The 18,399-nt window shown below is 62.1% G+C and overlaps 1 protein-coding gene across 1 annotated transcript; it reads right to left on the bottom strand.

The window, feature by feature from the left end:
* Positions 1-200: 200 nt before the first annotated feature.
* Positions 201-17,569, bottom strand: RBBP8NL (RBBP8 N-terminal like). The gene is made up of 14 exons (XM_008011789.3): positions 17,518-17,569; positions 9,005-9,148; positions 7,744-7,786; positions 6,961-7,056; positions 6,501-6,613; positions 5,910-5,982; positions 5,534-5,691; positions 5,324-5,406; positions 4,876-5,042; positions 3,573-4,311; positions 3,171-3,297; positions 2,603-2,673; positions 2,421-2,526; positions 201-837 (listed from the first exon to the last, which is right to left on the bottom strand). The coding sequence occupies exons 2-14, from the start codon at positions 9,063-9,065 to the stop codon at positions 719-721; spliced, it is 1,956 nt and encodes a 651-aa protein (XP_008009980.2). The 5' UTR covers positions 9,066-9,148; positions 17,518-17,569; the 3' UTR covers positions 201-718.
* Between the last annotated feature and the right edge of the window lie 830 nt (positions 17,570-18,399).

The raw sequence follows: 18,399 nt of genomic DNA, 5'->3' as shown, positions 1-18,399 counted from the left end.
AGGTGCACACGCCTGCTGCCGTTGCCAGGCACTTCCCTGAGGGTGCCGTGGTCCCTTCCCGCTGCGGACTCTGCAGAGGAGCTGGTTTCATTCTGCCCTCCCGCAAGGGGGTGACCTCCCAGTCCCTGGCACAGTCAGGGGTGTCCTGGGGCCCGGGCGGGTGGAGGCCCAGTTGAACTCGGCCCTGCCAGACACACGCATGATTCTTCAGGTGTTTATTCTCCATCACTCAGGGGACCCCGTCTGTGAGGGTGCTGCTGCCCACTGCCTCCCTCCACCCTCACTGCCAGACATCTGTTTGCCGGGAGCCCACGAGGGGGCGTCCAAGACTGTGCTCGGAGCTTGGTGGGCAGGGGTGCGGGTCCGAGTGGTCCGTTGCCTCCCAGAGCATGGGCACTGCGTGGGAAGGGCTGCAGTGCACAGCAGTGGTGGGGCTGGGCTGGAGCCTGAGTGATCCTGCCTCCAGTCCCCACACCCCCCAGGGAGCAGGTGCTGGGCTGTGGGAGGGGCCACAGTGCATTTCCCAGGTGGGTGGAGACAGGGTGAATCGCCAGCTTGAGACCCCTCTTGGTCCTCCAGCCCTTCTTGAAGTGGGCCAGGATGTGCCCACCACTGGCTGTGTGGGGCTGCCTGCTGGTTGGGTGGTGTGGCCTCTCCAGGCCCTGGTGGGCAGGTGGAGGGCCGCCCTGGGCTTGCTGTGGACCCTGGTGCAGGCTGGCTAGGTCTCCTCCCAGGGGCTGCTGTTGGGGGAGGGACTGTCGTCCTTGGCGTCCCTTGGGCTCCTGGGGCCCTCAGTGGCTGTCAGTTTCTTTCTCCCTCTGGATGGCTTTTTGGAGGCTATGGGAAGTGGTTGGAGGTCAGGCCGGAGCTGCGTGCCTTCCTTTGAGGCAACACTGGCTCTCACCTAGGGCCTCCTGGGTCTCCTCTGGGCGTGGGGAGCTGGGTGCTTGGGGAAGTTTACTGACCACCCTTGTTCCTACAGAAACCAGTGCCCAGAGCAGGAGTAGCCTGACCCTGAGAACTGGGTGGAGGGTGGACACTCTCTCCATTGTGTGACCCCGAAGATGGCGCTGACCCCACTGGCCCCCTTGCTACCTTGGAGGGAACCAGGCCATAGTGGCCAGCCTGAAACTGGCTGCGGGCCTCAGCGGTCCTGCCCCCGGGCTGGGGCTGCAGGGGAGGGGAGCCTGGTCCCCGAGACGGTCCGGGGATGGGGATCCTGCCGAGATGCTGGGCTCAGGCCGTCTCTGGGGCACAGTGAGCTCAGGCTCTGAGGTAAATGGGTCACGTTTGGATCCTGACCCAGCTCCCAGACCTGTGACCTTGGGCAAGTGACCTCTCCCCTCTCAGCCTGCATTTCTGCACCAGCCAAACCGTGATGATCCCACCTGCTGGGCAGGGTCATGAGGCTCACAGGCAGCCACAGCTGCACCCCCTCTCCCGGGGCGCCAGGCACGAGGACACTGGCTTTGGCGCTGAGCTGTGCCCATGCTGGGCAGGGACCTGCTCTCACTGACCGCCATGTCTGTTTCTCAGGAACCCCTGCCAGCGTCCCTGGCCCCGGCTCAGCTAGGAGCACAAGGGGGTGCTGGCTCACAGACTGCACCCCCCGGGGCCATGTCCACCCACTCAGCAGGAAGTGCCTCGAATAAGGGCTGTGCTCGTCTTCACTGCCGCTCCGGGCAGACGCAGGCCGCGGCCGCCTGCCAGCAACAGTGGCACATAATGGCAGCACCACCCTGCCTGCTGCCTGTGGGCCCTGCCCGGACAAACACCAGGGCCGTATGATTAGGTGTTCAAAGTCTCTCATGGGCTCCTGGACCCCAGCTGGAGCTGCCATTGAGCCCAGAGCAGGAAGTGAAAAGTTGTCCTAATACCCTCGGACCAGGGCCGAGGCTCCTGCCAGCCTTGCTGGGAGGAGCTGGGCCCAAGGACACTGCCCTTGGCAAACACTGGAGCCATCCGCAGTTCCCCAGGGGAGCAAATGTGCCCCATGTCCCTTGGAGCTGTGCCCTCTGCGCTGCCCCCATCTGCAGGTGGACAAGAGGGATCTGCTCCTCATGTCAGTGGCTTATCCTGTGCGCCAGGACGCCCTTCCTCCCAGGACGATGGTGGGGACAATGACCACCCCCTGGCTCCTTCTCTCCCTGAAATCTCCTACGATCCCCAATGTCAGCCCCCTTACAGGCCAGGAGACTGGGGCTCAGATTTGGAAGGACCTGACACCAGGCTACAGCGTCAGAGGCTACACAGGAAGGACTCACTCTGGCTGCCCCTGCCCTCCTCTGTGGGGTTCATTTGGGGAGGGTTGAGGTTCATTTTTGGCTCCATCATTCTGAGGCTACCATTCTCCAGGCAGCCAGGAGGGGATGTGGCTACCCTCGCCCCGCCCCTCTGCACCTGCCCCATGCTGGCTGTACCTTTGTCCCCGGGCTCCGAGGCCTGCTTCCTCTTCCGTGGCAGACCCGGCCCGTGCTCCTGGGCGCAGATACACCCGGGCCCCTCCCCAGTCGTGCTCTGGTCCGCCTGGGGAGAAGGGGGTGTGGTCAGGAGGAGGAGCACCTCCCGGCCTGGCCCTGTGGAGTGTGTGGCCTGGACCCACCTCGCTGCCTGGGGTGTCTGTCTCATCCAGTTCATTGGACTCTGGTCTCAGCACTTCAGCCTTGCTGGGCTCTGAAGGAAGCAGGGTGTAGGATCAGGCCAGGCTGGTGGCCCCAGGAGTCGCCCAAGCCTGCCAGACTAGGATGGGTGGAGACAACTCTGCAGATGGGGAAACTGAGGCACAGAAGGCCAAGTGACCTGCCCCAGGGCACCTGCTGACAGGAGGCAGACTGGGGTTTGGGCTCAGGCCCAGTGTCCCCATCAGCTGGGGTGCCTGCCCCTGGCTTGGATGCTGTGTGATGGGGTACTCAGCCTGCTTGCCAACCCTAATTGCTAAGGTGCTTTTCCCCCTCACTGAGTGTGGTTAGAGAGGCTCCTGCCAGGCCCTCAGCTTCCTCCAGTGGCTGCAGGTGGAAAAGCCAAGCCCTGGGGCCTGGAGTTGCCCCGTCAGGTCGGCAGGGCAGAGCTGGGCCTGGAGACACCTCTTCCCGGTGGTCACTGACCACCACCCTCTCTCCCCATGGGGAAAACACCTCCCAGCTGGACTCTGACCCAGGTGCTCAGTGTACCTGAGTGGCCGTCCAGGTCGGGCAGCTGTGGGTGGGGAGCTGGCAGAGGCCTCCCTGTGTCTTCATCTCCTGTCCTGCCTGGAGAGGACAGGCTGAGCTGGGACCCTGGAAGTGGGCGTGAGGGGTCCTGGGGGGAGGCAAGCAGGTGGCTGGAGTTTATTTGGGAGACTTCCCTGCCCCCAGCTCAGCCCTGGATGGCCGGTGGGACCCCTCTTGAGGCTGCAGCTGGTGGGGGGGCCCGCCTTTCCCTTTCTAGCATGGATGAGGCAGCCTTGCTTTCTCCCTGGGAACCAACTTGGTGGGCAGAGGGAAGAGAGCAGCCCGAGGTCCGGCTGGAGGCTGGCCTGGGATGGGGGATGTGGAGGCTGAGGACAGGGTCTGAGCCAGGGCCGGGCTCCTTACCACGGGAGTGCGAGCCTCCTCCTGCTCTGGTGCTCTGGTCCCCTTGGTGCCATTGCTGAGTGCCTGGGGACTGCGAGTCAGGGGTCCAGACTGGGTGGGTGGCTCGGGGCTGGGAGTGTGGGCAGTGGCAGGGCTGAGTGACCCATGCTGGCTGGCAGGCTTGGGAGTGTCCTGGCCCCGGGCCCGGCCCCACTCCGAGAGGTCCAGGGGCTTGTCTGGGGCACAGTCCTGCGCTGCTGCAGCCTCCGTCCTCTGGGTGCGGCCTGGGCCTACAGGCTGTGTGTGCCGCCCTCCAGGCAGGCCTGCTGCTGCGGCCAGAGCTGCCCTGGCCCCCTCACTCTCAGGGCCCTCAGAGTCTGAGCCGACTGGTGGGGAGGGCAGCATCTCCCCGGGTGTGGGCTGGCCCCTTGGCCTGACACTGCCTACCCTGGCCCGAGCCCGCAGCTGCTGCTGGGCCAGGAGCAGGTGTAGTGCCCCCTCCAGGCGAAGGTCCTGCATGCCCGCCAGGGCACTGGGCAGCCCCAGCAGTTCTATAGGCTCCTCCCAGGCCTCTGCTTCTCCGGCCTTCAGGTCCTGGAGCCGGGGGTCACGGGGGGCTGCAGCAGGGGCCAGGGGGCTGCTGCGGGGGCTCCGAAGGTGCAGGGAGAGGGGGCGGTTTAGGAGGCAGAGCCGGTCCACCTTCGGGGAGTGCTTCAGGGTCTCATGGGTCATGGCAGAGGGCCGGGAGGCCCGCAGGAAGCTGTGAGGGAGGAGAAGCCCAATGACCATGGCTACGTTGAGCTGTGACCGTCCCAGTGAGCCCTGAGAGGATGAGATGACAGGCACCCACTCCACAGGTGAGGAAACTGAGGTCCAGAGAGGTGGAGCAAGCTGCATGGGTCCCATGGCAGGCAGTGGAGGGAGGGGAGGCTCAGCCCCCGGCTCTGGAGGCCATGCTGTGTGGACCCGGCCAGAGGTGGCCTGTGGTCTGGGCTCCAAGGCAGGGCCAGATGCCGAGGCCTCCGTGTCTTTTTGGCGGGGACATCAGCCCCCTGCTCCTCACCTGGAGGGTCCTAGCCACCTGCCCACCCTCCACACCCTACTTGTTCTCACACAATGTCCCCGTCCCCTGCCCCCACGCCCCACACCTGGCCACTCCGGAGTTGTCCACCTGGGAACTTTGCTCCAGGCTGGGTGCCCAGAAAAAGTCAAGCCAGAGAAGGTCAGAGGCTGTGAGGGATAATCAGAGGGACTGCCCTGGGACCAGGGGTGAGAGAAGAGCTTGTCTGAGGCTGCTCTGGATGGGGGTGGGGCAGGCGGGCACCTGTCCAGAGAGAGGCCTCGCTCATACGCTGGGCTGGGTGGGCTGCTCCTTGCGGGCAGTGGTGGGGGCGTCCCATTGGTGGGGCCACGGTCAGCAGGGCAAGCCTGGGACCCAGGCCGTACCACGGCGATGGTCCCGTGCAGCTGGTTGGAGATGCGCTGGGGGCTCTGTGAGGATGGGTGGGTCAGCCTGGGCAGGGGCATGTGTGGCCTCTGCCGCCTGCCCTGGGCTGCTCCCACTCTGCCCCTGCTCACTGCCGGACCCACCCACTCAGGGCTGCGCCCCCACCCACACCAAATGGAGCGCAGTGGCTCCTGCCCGGGACGAAGGAGGGGCACATTCGGGGTGAGGCGCATGAGAGGCTGGCATACTGCAGGTGCAGCTGTCTCCAGCCTCCTGCCTGCACTGGCCCAGCTGTGCATGGTGGGCTCCAGGTCCCTGCACTTACCATGTCTGGGGCCCACGACTCAGGCAGGGTGGCCCCTGGTGAGATTTTGGCCACTGGAGATGCCCTGTGCCCTGCTGGCTTTTCTGTGGGAGGAGAAGCCAGGGGTGGGAGCTTGGGAGGTGCTCAGAGGGGCGGCGTCTCAGCCCCAGGGGGAGGATCCCTGGTCCTTTGGGGGCCCAGCCTCTCAGCCTTACCCGGTCCCCACAGTACCTTCTCCCTGTAGGCCCGCGCCCTGGTGGTCTTCCTCAGCCTCCTCATGGCCTCCTGGTGGCTTCTCTGTGATGGCCTTCCAGCCACCAGGGGAGGGGAGCAGCAGGGGTGAGGGGGGGTCTGAGGTGCCCTCCTTGGCCAGGGGCTTGGGCCTATCTCTGGAGGGGAGGGAAAGACAGGGAGGGTGAGGGAGAGTAACATCCCAAGAGATGATCAGAAAAGCCGGGCCCACTCCTGGGTGACCCCAGGGGACGCAGCGGTCCCGACACTGCCTGAGAGCCCTCCATGGGTGGTTCCCCCAGGGACGTGTGCCGAGTGCTGCTCAGGGGCTGCTGGGCAATGGGGTGTCTGAGCCCTGGGACTCCTTCTCACTCACCCCAGGCCCCGAAGCCGCTTCACCTCCTCCTTCAAGGTCTCATTCTCTTCCTTCAGCCCGTTCATCTCATTGGCTGCAAAAGGCACTGATTAGCAAAGCAGGCAGGGGTTGGGGGGGACAGGGGCTGGGGTGGGGTCAACACAGCACCAGGGAAGCCCCTCAGCAGTGCCCCCAGCACGTAGCCCAGGGCCTGGCAGGCAGCAGGTGCGCCGTGGATGCTGCTGCGTGCGTGGCTGATTGGATGCCGCTGAATGAGCCACGCTGGCCTCGAGGGAAGGGGGCTCGCCCTTGGTCATCAGGAGGGCCACGGGGCCTCAGGACTGCAGGACCTTCCGCATCACAGGAAAAAGGTCACGCCCTGTGGGGGCAGGGATGCCCCCAGCGCAGGGGAGGGAGGCTGTGTTGAGGGAGGGCCACACCAGGGCCAGCTGGAGGCTGTGTGTGTCTGTAGATTGGGTTGTGAGGTTCCCCCAGTGGTGTGGGGCTGATTGCCCTGCCTCCTTTCCCCACCCCCCGACATGGACTGAACAGGCCCTGGGGTTGCTTGGCCCCATGGGAGAGGACTCCAGCTGTCTGGCGGGTGGGGCTTACTGAGGATGAAGATGTGCTGTAGGTTCTGCAGGTGGGAGCTCTGAAACTCCTGCTGCCGCTTCCTGGCCAGCTCCTGGGTGACCAAGCAGCGGTCGCACAGGCCGGCCCGCAGCCTGCAGGGATAGGGACACAGGGAGTCTGAGGGATGGCATGGAAGCCAGAGGGCCTGGGACCCACCACCCCACTGCCAGGAAGTGCCCCTGCCCTTCCTAAACTATTCCGTAGAGCCCCAGGCCTCTTCCCACCCCATGGGCTAGGGGTCCCATGTTTCGCTGAGTTTGGGGAGAAATCTTGAAAATGCAGTTTACTTAAGGCTCTGAGATGTCCTGCAGTGGAGAAACCTTCCTGGTTCAGTTTGTCCTGCACTTTCCCAAACTTGTTCTCCGAGGAGCCCTGTCATCTCCCCCTCCCCTGAGCCCACCGGTCCTGGCCGTGCTGTGAGGTGTCTTCCCAGGCCCACCTGTTTTCCAGCACCCGAAGGTTCTCCTTCAGTGTCTTCTGCTGTTCCCGGAGCTGGTGGTTCTTGGCAAAGAGCTCCTCGATCCTCTGGGCGTCCCTGTGGCGGGAAACAGCTAAGGTGGGGTCCTGTTCCATCCAGGAAGACACATGCTATCCCCACCATCCAGCCTGGGGGGCCAGTGCCATTTGGCACCTGCAGCCTTGGTCTGGGGCTGGATCCTGCTCAGTGCCCCTCACTGTGGGGACTTGCCCTTGAAGTGGGCCCTGTGGGGCAACGCCTAACCCGGCGACCCCCAATCATCTGCACGCCCCTCTGTGACGTCTGTCTTGTCCAAGCACCACTTTAGTGCCATGGTGCAGGCAGAGCCACAGCCAGGTCTATAAGCCCCTCTGTGACATCTGTCTTGTCCACGCACCACTTTAGTGCCATGGTGCAGGCAGAGCCACAGCCAGGTCTATAAGCCCGGAACGCAGGGAGCCTGCCTGCCCGCCAGCGTATGACCAGACATGACCCCAGCTCACCATGAACGTACTGTTGATATTCTGATCATGATCCTGGGGTGGGAGACACCCTGAGTAGAGGGCTTGCCCCACCCCTGGGAGGCCAACGCACCTGGGTTCAAGTCCTGCTCACCATGTGACCTTGGACAAGTGACTCCCCCCTGCCTCCACACTGAGCCTCAGTTTCCCCTCTGCACCATAGGATGGTGGCACACCAGAGCTTCAGGGGGATGTAATGGCCAGTGTGGCCCTGCGGAGAGGGGCCCTGCTTGGCCTGACTCACCGGCACCTCTCTGAGTTCAGTTCCAGAAGCTTGTTCTGCAGGCCTGGGGGAGTGAGCAGAGGGGCAAGTGGGGGGCGGTCAGGCCCAGCTGCTGCTTTCCCTGCAGCCTCCCCACCACGGGGTCTGGGCAGAGCTGCAATGTGGCACTCTCGTCCCCTGCACCCCCTGGGGGAGCCCTGCCAGGTGGGTCCCTGTCTGTGCCTAGGCCCAGGGCTGCCTGAGACTCGGTGGTCTTGGCCCAGTATCTGTCGCTTCCCCTGGGGTCTCTGCCTCTGGCATCTGTCTGGGGGTGTCTGGGGGTGAGCAAGGACCCCGGTGCTGCAAGTGACCAGCCACCTGTGAAAGGCAGAGGGACCGGAGGGCCACTGTGTGTGTGTGTGTGTGTGTGTATGTGTGTGTGTGTATGTGTGTGTGTGTATGTGTGTGTATATGTGTGTGTGTGTGTGTGTGTGTGTGTGTGTGTGTGTGTGAGATAGCTAGTATTGAAATAAGATGAGCTTTTGGGGCAGACCCCATCAGACCTCCTCCTTGCCATATCTTAGGATCCAGCCTGGGCCTGGCTAACCCCAGCAGCCCCACCTCTCTGGGTTGCCTGGGAGACAGCCAGGTCCTTGGACCTCCAGGTGGGCACGGGTGCTCAGTGGAAAGACCAGGGGAAGGTGCTGGCTCTGGGACTGGACTGGGGGTGGTAGGGGGCTTCGGCCCTGTCCCTGGTGGGGGAAGTGGACAGGGGTGGGGCCTGGGGTGTATCCTAGAAGGAAGAGAAGAGTTGCATCTCAGTGCCTTGACATGTTCTGGATGGGTCCAGAGAGCCATAAGCTCCTGTTTCTGGCAGTGGCTCTCTGTGCTGTGGTGAGCTCAGCAGGCCGGCCAGAGTGGGCTCTTCTTTCTGCCACATGGCCAGCCCCATGGGAGAACAAAGCATGGGCAGCATGTAGCCTGCGGGTGACAGGTGGCCATGAGGTGTTGGTGGCAACCCTTGAAAGTGGCCCTCCCCCTTGGGGCCACACTCTGGGAGTGGCTCGAGGACATCCCAGCTTGAGGTCAGCACTTGCGGGGCCCAGGCAGGGTGTCTGTCCACTTTGTCGCTCTGGGTCAGGACTTGGGTCAGGACTCCCCTGCCTGGGCTGAAAAGACAGGGTCCATCCCCTGACTTGTTGGGAATTGGAGGTGATCATGGGTGCACCCTGGCCTGCCCCGGCCCTTAGGTGAGGGCTGTGGAGACCCCTCCCTAGCCCGGCATCTGTCCCTGGCCCCTCACCCAGGACTTCCTTCTCGTGGATCTCCTTCAGCCTGTTCAGTGACTCCATGAAGCTCTCCATGGCTCCCTGTGGCCCTGGCCCGGGCCCCTCTACGCGGGGGTTGTGGAGATGCTTGCAGCCTCTACAGCCCCTCGGTGTCCATCCTGAAGAGGAGGAAGAGGGGACAGGATCTGCTCAGGAAGTGCTTGTGGGCTGTGGAGTCCAGGAGAGGATTGGGACTCCTTGCGTCTATGTGGAGCAGACCCCACGTCCTGTGGTAGGGCCACTCATGGGAGGTAGGCTGGAGGCTCCGGAACCCCACGGGCAGGCGCAGAGATAGTACATTGTGTGGCTTCCTCCCACACATATGTGGACGGGGGCCAGAGGGCAGGGCGCTGGCTGCTGTGTGGGAGGGGATGGAGGGGCCAGGGGGCATCCAGGGGTGAGTGCCGGCCCCTCTGAGCTGCCCCGTCCTCCCCAGGTATCCGGCCCATCAGTGCCTGGCCTGGCCCCACATAAGCCCTGCCCCTGACCTCAATGGAGGGACAGGGAAGCCTGGTGAGAGCTGGATGGTGCCAGTGGCACCTGCCCAGATGTGACGCTGGGAGTCAGACCTCACCAGCGAGTCCCTCAGACCTGACCATGCCACTGTACACACTCCAGCCCCAACACTACGGTCACAGCGGCTCCTTCCCTTTCACCGGAGCCCTTGTACTCAGTTCCCTCCTGGGATCTCTGCCCCCCTCCAACGCTGTGGCAGCTTCAGTCTTGTCACATAGGCACACACATACACACACACACACAGATAGCATGTACACACAACACACATGCACACACATACACACACACAGATAGCATTACACACAACACACATGCACACACATACACATACACACACAGCATGTACACACAACACACATGCACACACATACACACACAGATAGCATGTACACACAACACACATGCACACACATACACATACACACAGATAGCATGTCCACACAACACACATGCACACACCTACACACACACAGATAGCATGTCCACACAACACACATGCACACACCTACACATACACACATAGATAGCATGTACACACAACACACATGCACACACATACACATACACACACAGATAGCATGTACACACAACACACATGCACACACATACACACACACAGATAGCATGTACACACAACACACATGCACACACACACACAAACAGCATGTACACACAACACACATGCACACACATACACACACAGATAGCATGTACACACAACACACATGCACACACCTACACATACATACACAGATAGCATGTACACACAACACACATGCACACACCTACACATACATACACAGATAGCATGTACACACAACACACATGCACACACATACACACACACAGATAGCATGTACACACAACACACATGCACACACCTACACATACATACACAGATAGCATGTACACACAACACACATGCACACACATACACACACAGATAGCATGTACACACAACACACATACACACACATACACACACACAGATAGCATGTACACACAACACACATACACACACATACACACACACAGATAGCATGTACACACAACACACATGCACACACATACACATACACACACAGATAGCATGTACACACAACACACATGCACACACATACACATACACACACAGATAGCATGTACACACAACACACATGCACACACATACACATACACACACAGATAGCATGTCCACACAACACACATGCACACACCTACACATACACACACAGATAGCATGTACACACAACACACATGCACACACATACACATACACACAGATAGCATGTACACACAACACACATGCACACACATGCAAAAGACACACAGAGCATGTACACACACAGCACACATGCACCGACAGACATGCACACACACAAAGCATGTATACACACAACACACATGCACACACCTACAGACACACACATACAACACATATGTACACAGAGGTGCCCACACACAACACACAGAGATACATAGACATGGTTACGTGCTGACACAAATCTGTGCAGACATAGAGACACGGCTACACATGCAGTTGCAGGTACACAGAAACACACACAGCCACAGCAGCCCCCTCTACCCAGAAGCAGCTCCCACACACAGAGGCTGGAGGGTTCCGGGAAGGGGTAGGAGCCACTACCTACTCCTGGCATCTCAGTGCCTTGACGTGTTCTGGATGCAAGTGTGCATGTGTGTGTGCCATGTGTGTGCACGCCCGAATGAGTGTGCATGTGTGTGCCGTGTGTGCACGCCCGAATGAGTGTGCATGTGTGTGCCGTGTGTGCACGCCCGAATGAGTGTGCATGTGTGTGCCGTGTGTATGATAGCCAGTGTGCATGTATGTGTTCCGTGTGTGTGCACACCCGAACGAGTGTGCATGTGTGCATGCTGTGTGTGTGCATGCCTGAGCCAGTGTGCGTGTGTGTGTGTGTGTGCTGTGTGTTCACGCCCGAGCTGGTGTGCATGTGTTTTTGCCCTGTGTGTGTGTGCTGTGTGTGTGCACGCCCAACCTACTGTGGAACCACTGGTGCATCACCTGAACAACTGTGTCGGCCTCCTCCCTGCCTGGCCTCCCCCTCAACCTCCCCTGAACCCCCTGCCTCCCCGCATCTCCTCCAGAACCACTCTCCAGGGTGACCATCCCTGGGAAGCTCTGGTCTCTGCTCAGATGTGCACTACTCTGCTCAAAATCCAACTTTGGGCTTGTGGCTGGAGGCCATACCCAAGGCCTCGCAACGGCCAGCCCAGCCCAAGTGGACCACAGAGGGGAGCAGCCATGGCTGCAGCTGGGTTTTCAAAGGTCAGCCTGCAGACGCCCACATGAGGGTCCTCTCCGCAGCAGCATTCTACAGAACCATCCCAAATGGGACCCCCAAACCCCATCCCATGATGGGTGGAATGGCGGCCACCCAGCCCCACACCTATCCCAGCGTGGCGGCCACCCAGCCCCATGCCCATCCCAGTGTGGCGGCCACCCGGACCCACGCCCATCCCAGCGTGGCCAAACCACCCGAGACAGACTTGAGGGTGCATTGAACACAGAAAGAGGCACTTGCCCTGGGGCCCTGGAAGTTGGGTGGTGGGTGTCTTTGGGGCTGAGGCTGGGGGTGCCTGTGACTCAGGGTGGCAGGCCTTGGGACCCCGAGAGAAGTCACGGGGCCTGGGGTGGGGATGGTGACTGGAGCCACTTGGAAGGAGACTCTCCTAATTCCCGCCGAGCCCTTGCACCTGCGGTCAAGCGTGTTAGTGCTGAGCCTGGTGGGGCAGCGAGGGGTGTGGTACAGAGTGTGGCCCCTGTTTGGGGGTGGCCACAGCGTCCCCAGGGGCCCCTGACAGGGCTGGTGGGGCTGCATGGAGGGCGGAGCATCAGGATGCTGGGCTCCAGCGACTCAGTCCACAGACCCGCCTGGGCTTTGGGACCTCAGCCACGCTCGGAGGGAGTGGGGGTGACAGTTGGTGGCTCTGTGTTGGGTGGATTAGGGATCCTGGGACCAGGAAGACTTGGAGCTTTCCTGGTGGGAGGCTGGGAGGGAGCCAGAGCTCCCTGGGAGGGATGTCTTTGCCGGTGAAGGGGGCCAACAGGACGTTGAGCTCCAGAGGTGGGCACAGCATGGAGCCTGCCGGAAGTAGGTCACGTGGCCAGCATCAGTGGTTCTGACCCCCGTTTCCCGAACTCCATACACACGGAGACCTTGCTAACAGCCCATGGAATCTTGGCCACACCACAAAGACCCCGCTCCAGATGGGGAAACTGAGACTCAAACAGCTCAAACCTCCCGTCTCAGTCACCCAGTGGGAAGTGGGATCTGGGTTGTGCCTGGCTCCTGGGGCTGTGGGTCCTGCGTGCTCTGCCTGTGTAGACTGGGGCGTCTTCCCCATGGCTCTGGTGCACCCAGCTGCGCTGGCTTTTCCTGGCCAAGGGGCCCCCGGGAGGAAGATGTCAGAGCCGGGCCTCCCTAGGCTCAAGCAGCTGAGGAGGGCCAGGAGGGGGCTGAGCTGCAGTTCCTGAAATTCCACCTGGACCCGCCCAACAGGCGCTCTTCCCTGGCCCCCAGCACCTGCCATGTGGGCTGGGCCGACGCCCATAAAGGAGCCGCCCAGGGGAGCCCATGGTACCTGTGGGCCTGGGAGAAGTCTGCACAAGAGAGGTGGGCTTCCTTCCCAGTGAAGTCACCGTGCTACAGAGGCCGGGACTGCGCCTCTGCTGTGCTTCCCACTCACAGGATCCTTTCTGTGCCCCAAACCACCTGCAGGCCCTGCCTGGCTGCCACTCTCAAGGCCCCCAAAGGACTGCAGAAAGAGTCCCCATCCCACTGGGCAGGGAACGGCGCAGACACATGCCCGGAGCAGGGCTGGTGGGCGTCTGGAATCGCTGTAGGGTGCACCCTGCTGGGGACCCTTGTTTCCCAGAGGCCCAGAGTTGGGGTGGGCCTGGGCAAGGCCACTGGGCCCGGTGAGTGACAGTGCCTGGGGCTGGGGGGACTTCCCTCAGGGTGAGCAGGTGACAGAGATGCAAAGTGGGCAGGATCAGTCTCCCAGGCTCCGGCGCCTCTGGGACAGCCCCAGTCCCAGCTTCTACCCTCCTAGAGTGCTGGAGAACTCTGGGGAAGGGATGGGAGATGGAGGGAAGTTGCAAGCCCTGATGTTTTTGGGGAGAAGAAATGAACCGGGATTGTAGAAATTCACCCAGACCTGCGCCCGCAGCCTTGTGCCGGGGGTGAGCAGGGGAGTCAGTGGGGCTGACTTTTTCTTCCTGAGTCAGCCTTCTTGGGGTTTGTTGGGCTTGCCAAGGGCAGCTAGAGGTGCTGAGGCCGGAGGAACTCGGAGGGAGGGTCTCCTCCAGGCCTGGGTGGGGGCTGCAGTGGGACTGTGATGGGGGAGCAAGCCTGCCAAGGTGGGGAGGAGCTGGGCTGAGACTCTTGGGGGGCTTCACAGGGCTGGGGTGAGACAGGTGGGCTCTAGTCAAGGGTAACCCTCAGCCACTCCTCCCACTCCCAGCCCTCCCACTCTGGGAGTCCAGGCTAGAGGGTCTCTGCGGGTGCTGAGCCCCCTGGAAGGAGTGAGGGCAGGGGAGGGCAGGCTAGCGAGCCGCTGTCCCACCTGGGGCTCACAGCTGGGCCATGGGAGGGACAGGTGTGAGGGGTGCATGGCTGTCCCCCTCGACACCACCCTCACCCCACCCTGCCTTGCCCTCTGCTCCGTTTGCCACTGAGAACACGACCCAGAGTTAGGGTCTTGCCCACGGTCAAAGCTAGTGAGAGCCGGGCTAGGCTTTGGCTAGTCCAGGTCCGCACCGCCGCCTCCTGCGGTGAGGTGCTACTGGTGCCAGCACCTTTGCCTTCCGGGGACTGCTCCTTAAAACCAAGAGGCGACGTGCTGCTCTCACCAGTATGGAACAGAGCCCATCCAATAAACTGGTGCCTCTTATCCCCCAGCCAGGACCCAGGAGAGCCCTCCATTGGGAGCCTAAGGCTGGTAGACCACCTTCCACCTCATGTTCTCACCCAGGGAATGGACATGCACTGTGGGCCCTGCCTGTCCCTCAGGACTCCCACCTCTCTCTGAAAGCCCCCAGAGCCCCCACCTGCCCTCCTAGGGTCTCCACCCGCCCTCCTAGGGCCCTCTGGAGTGGCCACTCAGAGCGTGCAGAGGTTTGCTGTTGTTAATCCAGCCTCACGGGTTCTCAGAGCCCCAGCAGAGAGGGTACACCCCCCACCGCCCGCTGAGCTGGCTGGAGTGGGGCAGGGGTCGCATCCCTGAAGGGTGCTGGCTGGAGAGTCAGTCTGGGCAGAGGGTAAAGGTGTGGGCTTCCCAGTTGACGGCCCTGGTGGGGCTCTCGGACCTGTCTCTGCTCTCTATGCCACCTTGGGCAAGTTACTTTTCCTCTCTGAGCCTGTCTCCTCACCTGGGGGTGAAGGCACCCCCACCCCTGTATCGGGCTGCTTAGAAGCTCCTTACAGGTGGTTCCTGTGCTCCTTACAGAAGCTCCGTAGACGGGGGTGCTCAGTGAGCAGCAGAGGGAGACCCCGAGTTCACCTGTGCCTCCCTCATGTGGGACCCCGGGTGTCCAGCAGTGCTAACGGCAGGACCCTCTGTGCTTGGACAAGGTCAAATCCCATTGCCACAAAGGCCTTGTGCAGGAGGACGCAGCCCTCCCCACACGCAGGGCGGAGGTCCAGCTGCTGACAGTGACGACACGCATCCTCGGACGGCTGCTCACTATGGACTCCACTGGGCTCACAGCATCTCTGTGGCTGCGCCCGGGGGAGATGCCACCTGCCTCCCACACACAGGCCAGGGAATCACAGGCCCAGCCGTGGCCCCGGCAGGACCAGGCATTGTCCGGCCAAGTGGCAAAACCCACAGTGATGCCTGTTCTTGCCCTGTCCTTTGGGAGGCCGGGCCCCTGAGCATCTCTGCGTCTGAGCAGGCGGCATCCAGGGCATCACTGGGCTCCCCGCCTCTCCCAGGGTACTCAACCACAGAAGCTGCCTGGGCACCAGTGCTCCAAGGATGTCTGCCGGGCCGGCTGCTCTTCACCCCAGCCACTGCCCCCCAGCAGGCCCTTCGGGGCAGGAGTGTGGAGCTGGACACTGGTACCCTCTGTCTCTGAGGCCTGGGCTGTCTGTGTGTCCATCTGACTGACTGCCCACCTATCCAGGAGCAACGGTGACGGGCGCAGCAGTAGCAGTAGCAGTGGCAGTAGCAGTGGCATAGCCATGGCAGTAGCAGTGGCGGTGGCATAGCCGTGGCAGTGGCAGTGGCAGTAGCAGTGGCAGTGGCAGTGGCTGCTGTTGATCACATCCTGCTCTGTGCCAAGCACCACGCCCAGGCTTTTTCCCACTTGCATGGGTGCTGAAACCATCCTGCAGTTTTGCTGAGGCAGCCAAGCTCAGAGCGGTGCCCTCTGCACCTTGACCCGCTTCTCCCCAAGGGATTCCCCTGCCCCCGTCCACCTCCTGGCTGCCCCCTCGGAGCACCCATTGCATTAGCTAGGCTGGGCACACGCATGTGGTCGGGGCCCACCTGGCCTCAGAGGAAGTGCTGATTGTCTCATTCTACAAGTTTGGACACTGAGGCTTGAAGCAGATCAGAGATGAGCAGGTGGAGCAAGATTTGGACTGGACGTGGCCTCAGAGTCTCCTCCTACCCTCTGCGGTGATGGGCAAAGCCTCTCCCATGGAGACTTCGGCCAGGTCGCTTGTCTGGCCGTGCCTCAGTTTCTCTGACTGTAGAACAGATGTTAGTGGTGAGTCCTGACCCAGGCTCATGGGGGCTGTCAGGGCACCTAGTGGGTGCCCCAGGGTCAGATCAGGGACAGGCAGTCAGGGCCAGCCTGGGGGTGGAGCTGCCTCACACTCGCCCATGGAATGGCTTCAGCAACCCTCACTTTGTAGATGAAGGAGCTGAGGCTCAGAGGTGTCATCTGTCCACAGTCACCAGCGTGCAAGGACACAGCCAGGACACAGCCAGGGCCTCCTGGTGACTCAGGCCAGTTCAGGGTGGGGGCGGGGGCAAGTCCAGAGAGATGTCTCTGCCAGGGCAGTTTCTGATGTCCTCCAGACACATGGACCCACGACAGACATGTGTACATGCGTGACACCCACACCCACATGGGTGGACAACAGCATCCTAACTCGGGGAACACACACTGGTGCACAGTCCAGTGAGCAGCCGCCTGTGCTGCCACAGCCACCCTCCCCTGCTGTGCACACAGCCGCTGCAGGGGCCCTGGGACAGCTGCACACGTAGGTCATGTGTGTACATGCACTCGTGTACCCCCCACGCACGTGCCCCCCCACCCCGTGCACTCGTGTGCACACATGCACAGAGGAGCCAGCCGAGATGTCCCTGCAGCTCAGGTAACAGCAGCCCTGCAACCCGACTCCCTCCCGGAGGTGGAGGTGGGCCGGGCTGCTCTCCTGCCCTGCCTGCTCGCTCCCTGAGGCCTGGCCCGTGGGGGAGGGGGTTGAGCAAGGCCGGCCTTTGTGGCTGCTTCCCCACAGACACAGCGGCAGAGGAGTCCCCTGCTCAGTGCCCAGCTGCGGACGCTGCACCCCTGCACCACCCTCACCTCTGTGGCTGCGCCCACTTGTCCTCTTGTGAACCTGGATGGCGGGGCAGGGCAGGCCCAGGGTGGAGGGTGAGGCCACTAGCCTGTCCCTGATGCCCCAAGCCCCTCAGCAGACCAGGGACACTTCCTGGGCCCTGGTGCCAGACTAGGCCTGGCCTCTTCGCACCCAGCTCCTGCCTGGAACGCCCACGGAGCTCTCTCCGTTGCTAGGCCCCTGGACCAGGAGCAGCCTTGTGCCACCCCTTAGGGAAGACGTCCAGTCCCACCAACCCCCACGGCTCTCCTCGCAAGAGCCCGAGCTGGGCCTCCAGCCTCCCTGGTGAGTGCCCCAGCCAGGGATCCCAGCCTACCCGGCTGCTTGAGTGGCCTGGCCCTGGGGTCCCGGGTACTCACATGGCTCCTGGCCCTGCCTCGACCTCCCTCGACCTCTGAGCAGAGCCCCCCACGCTCTCCACGGGGAGAGAGAAGTGAGCGGGGTGTGAACCTGCACAGGCAACAAGACAGGATTTTGGCCAAACCCGCTTGACAGGTTTTCGATTCTCCCAGCCAGGAGCAGAAAGGAGGCAGAGACTGCCCCGAGCCGCCAGGCGGGTTCTGCCATCTCGCAGAAAGTGGCTGGACAGGTTGGGTCTGAAGCCACATAGAGATGGGATTGTTTCCTCATAATCACCGCGAGGAGGCTGGGCTGCCGGCAGGAGCCAAGCTGGTTAGCACTGAGAATCCAGTTTGGGACCTGGGACACGAAGAGCCCGGGCGGGCAAGGGTGAAGGGCTTGCAGGGGTGCTCGGGTGAGGGGCTGCAGGCGAGAGTGAGTAAATGTACTGTCTTGCCACCTTGGGACAGGTGGCCTCTGGTGCAGAGTGGCCCCTCCTGCTGTTCACAGCTCAGCTCGCTATGGGCTGACCATAGGCAGGCGACAGTCTCCTTTCTGGCCTCGGTTTCCCTGTCTGTAAATTGGGGATAATAGTCTCAAGATCTGTCCCTGCCAGAGCCCAGCGGACGGAAATCCAGCAGCTGCTATGGGATCGACCCGCCCAGCATGCCCCGCCCTGCCCGGGAAAGCAGGCCTGCTGCTTGAGGGGGACTGGGCGCGCTGGGCCTCTGGTCTGCGCAGTCTGCCCGGGGTCCGTGAGTGCTTGTGAGTGGGCGTCTCCGGTCTCCAGGTAGGCTGGGTGACCCTGGCCAGGTGGAGCCCAGGGGGGCAAATAGTCTGGGGGATGGCCTGGCCCTGGATGGCACGGCCCAGGTGCTGGAGCAGCCTTACACTGTGGTCTC

The sequence above is a fragment of the Chlorocebus sabaeus genome, chromosome 2 (assembly GCF_047675955.1).
Source record: "Chlorocebus sabaeus isolate Y175 chromosome 2, mChlSab1.0.hap1, whole genome shotgun sequence".
NCBI classification, from domain to species: Eukaryota; Metazoa; Chordata; class Mammalia; order Primates; family Cercopithecidae; genus Chlorocebus; species Chlorocebus sabaeus.
This window is presented reverse-complemented; position numbering and strand designations above follow the sequence as displayed.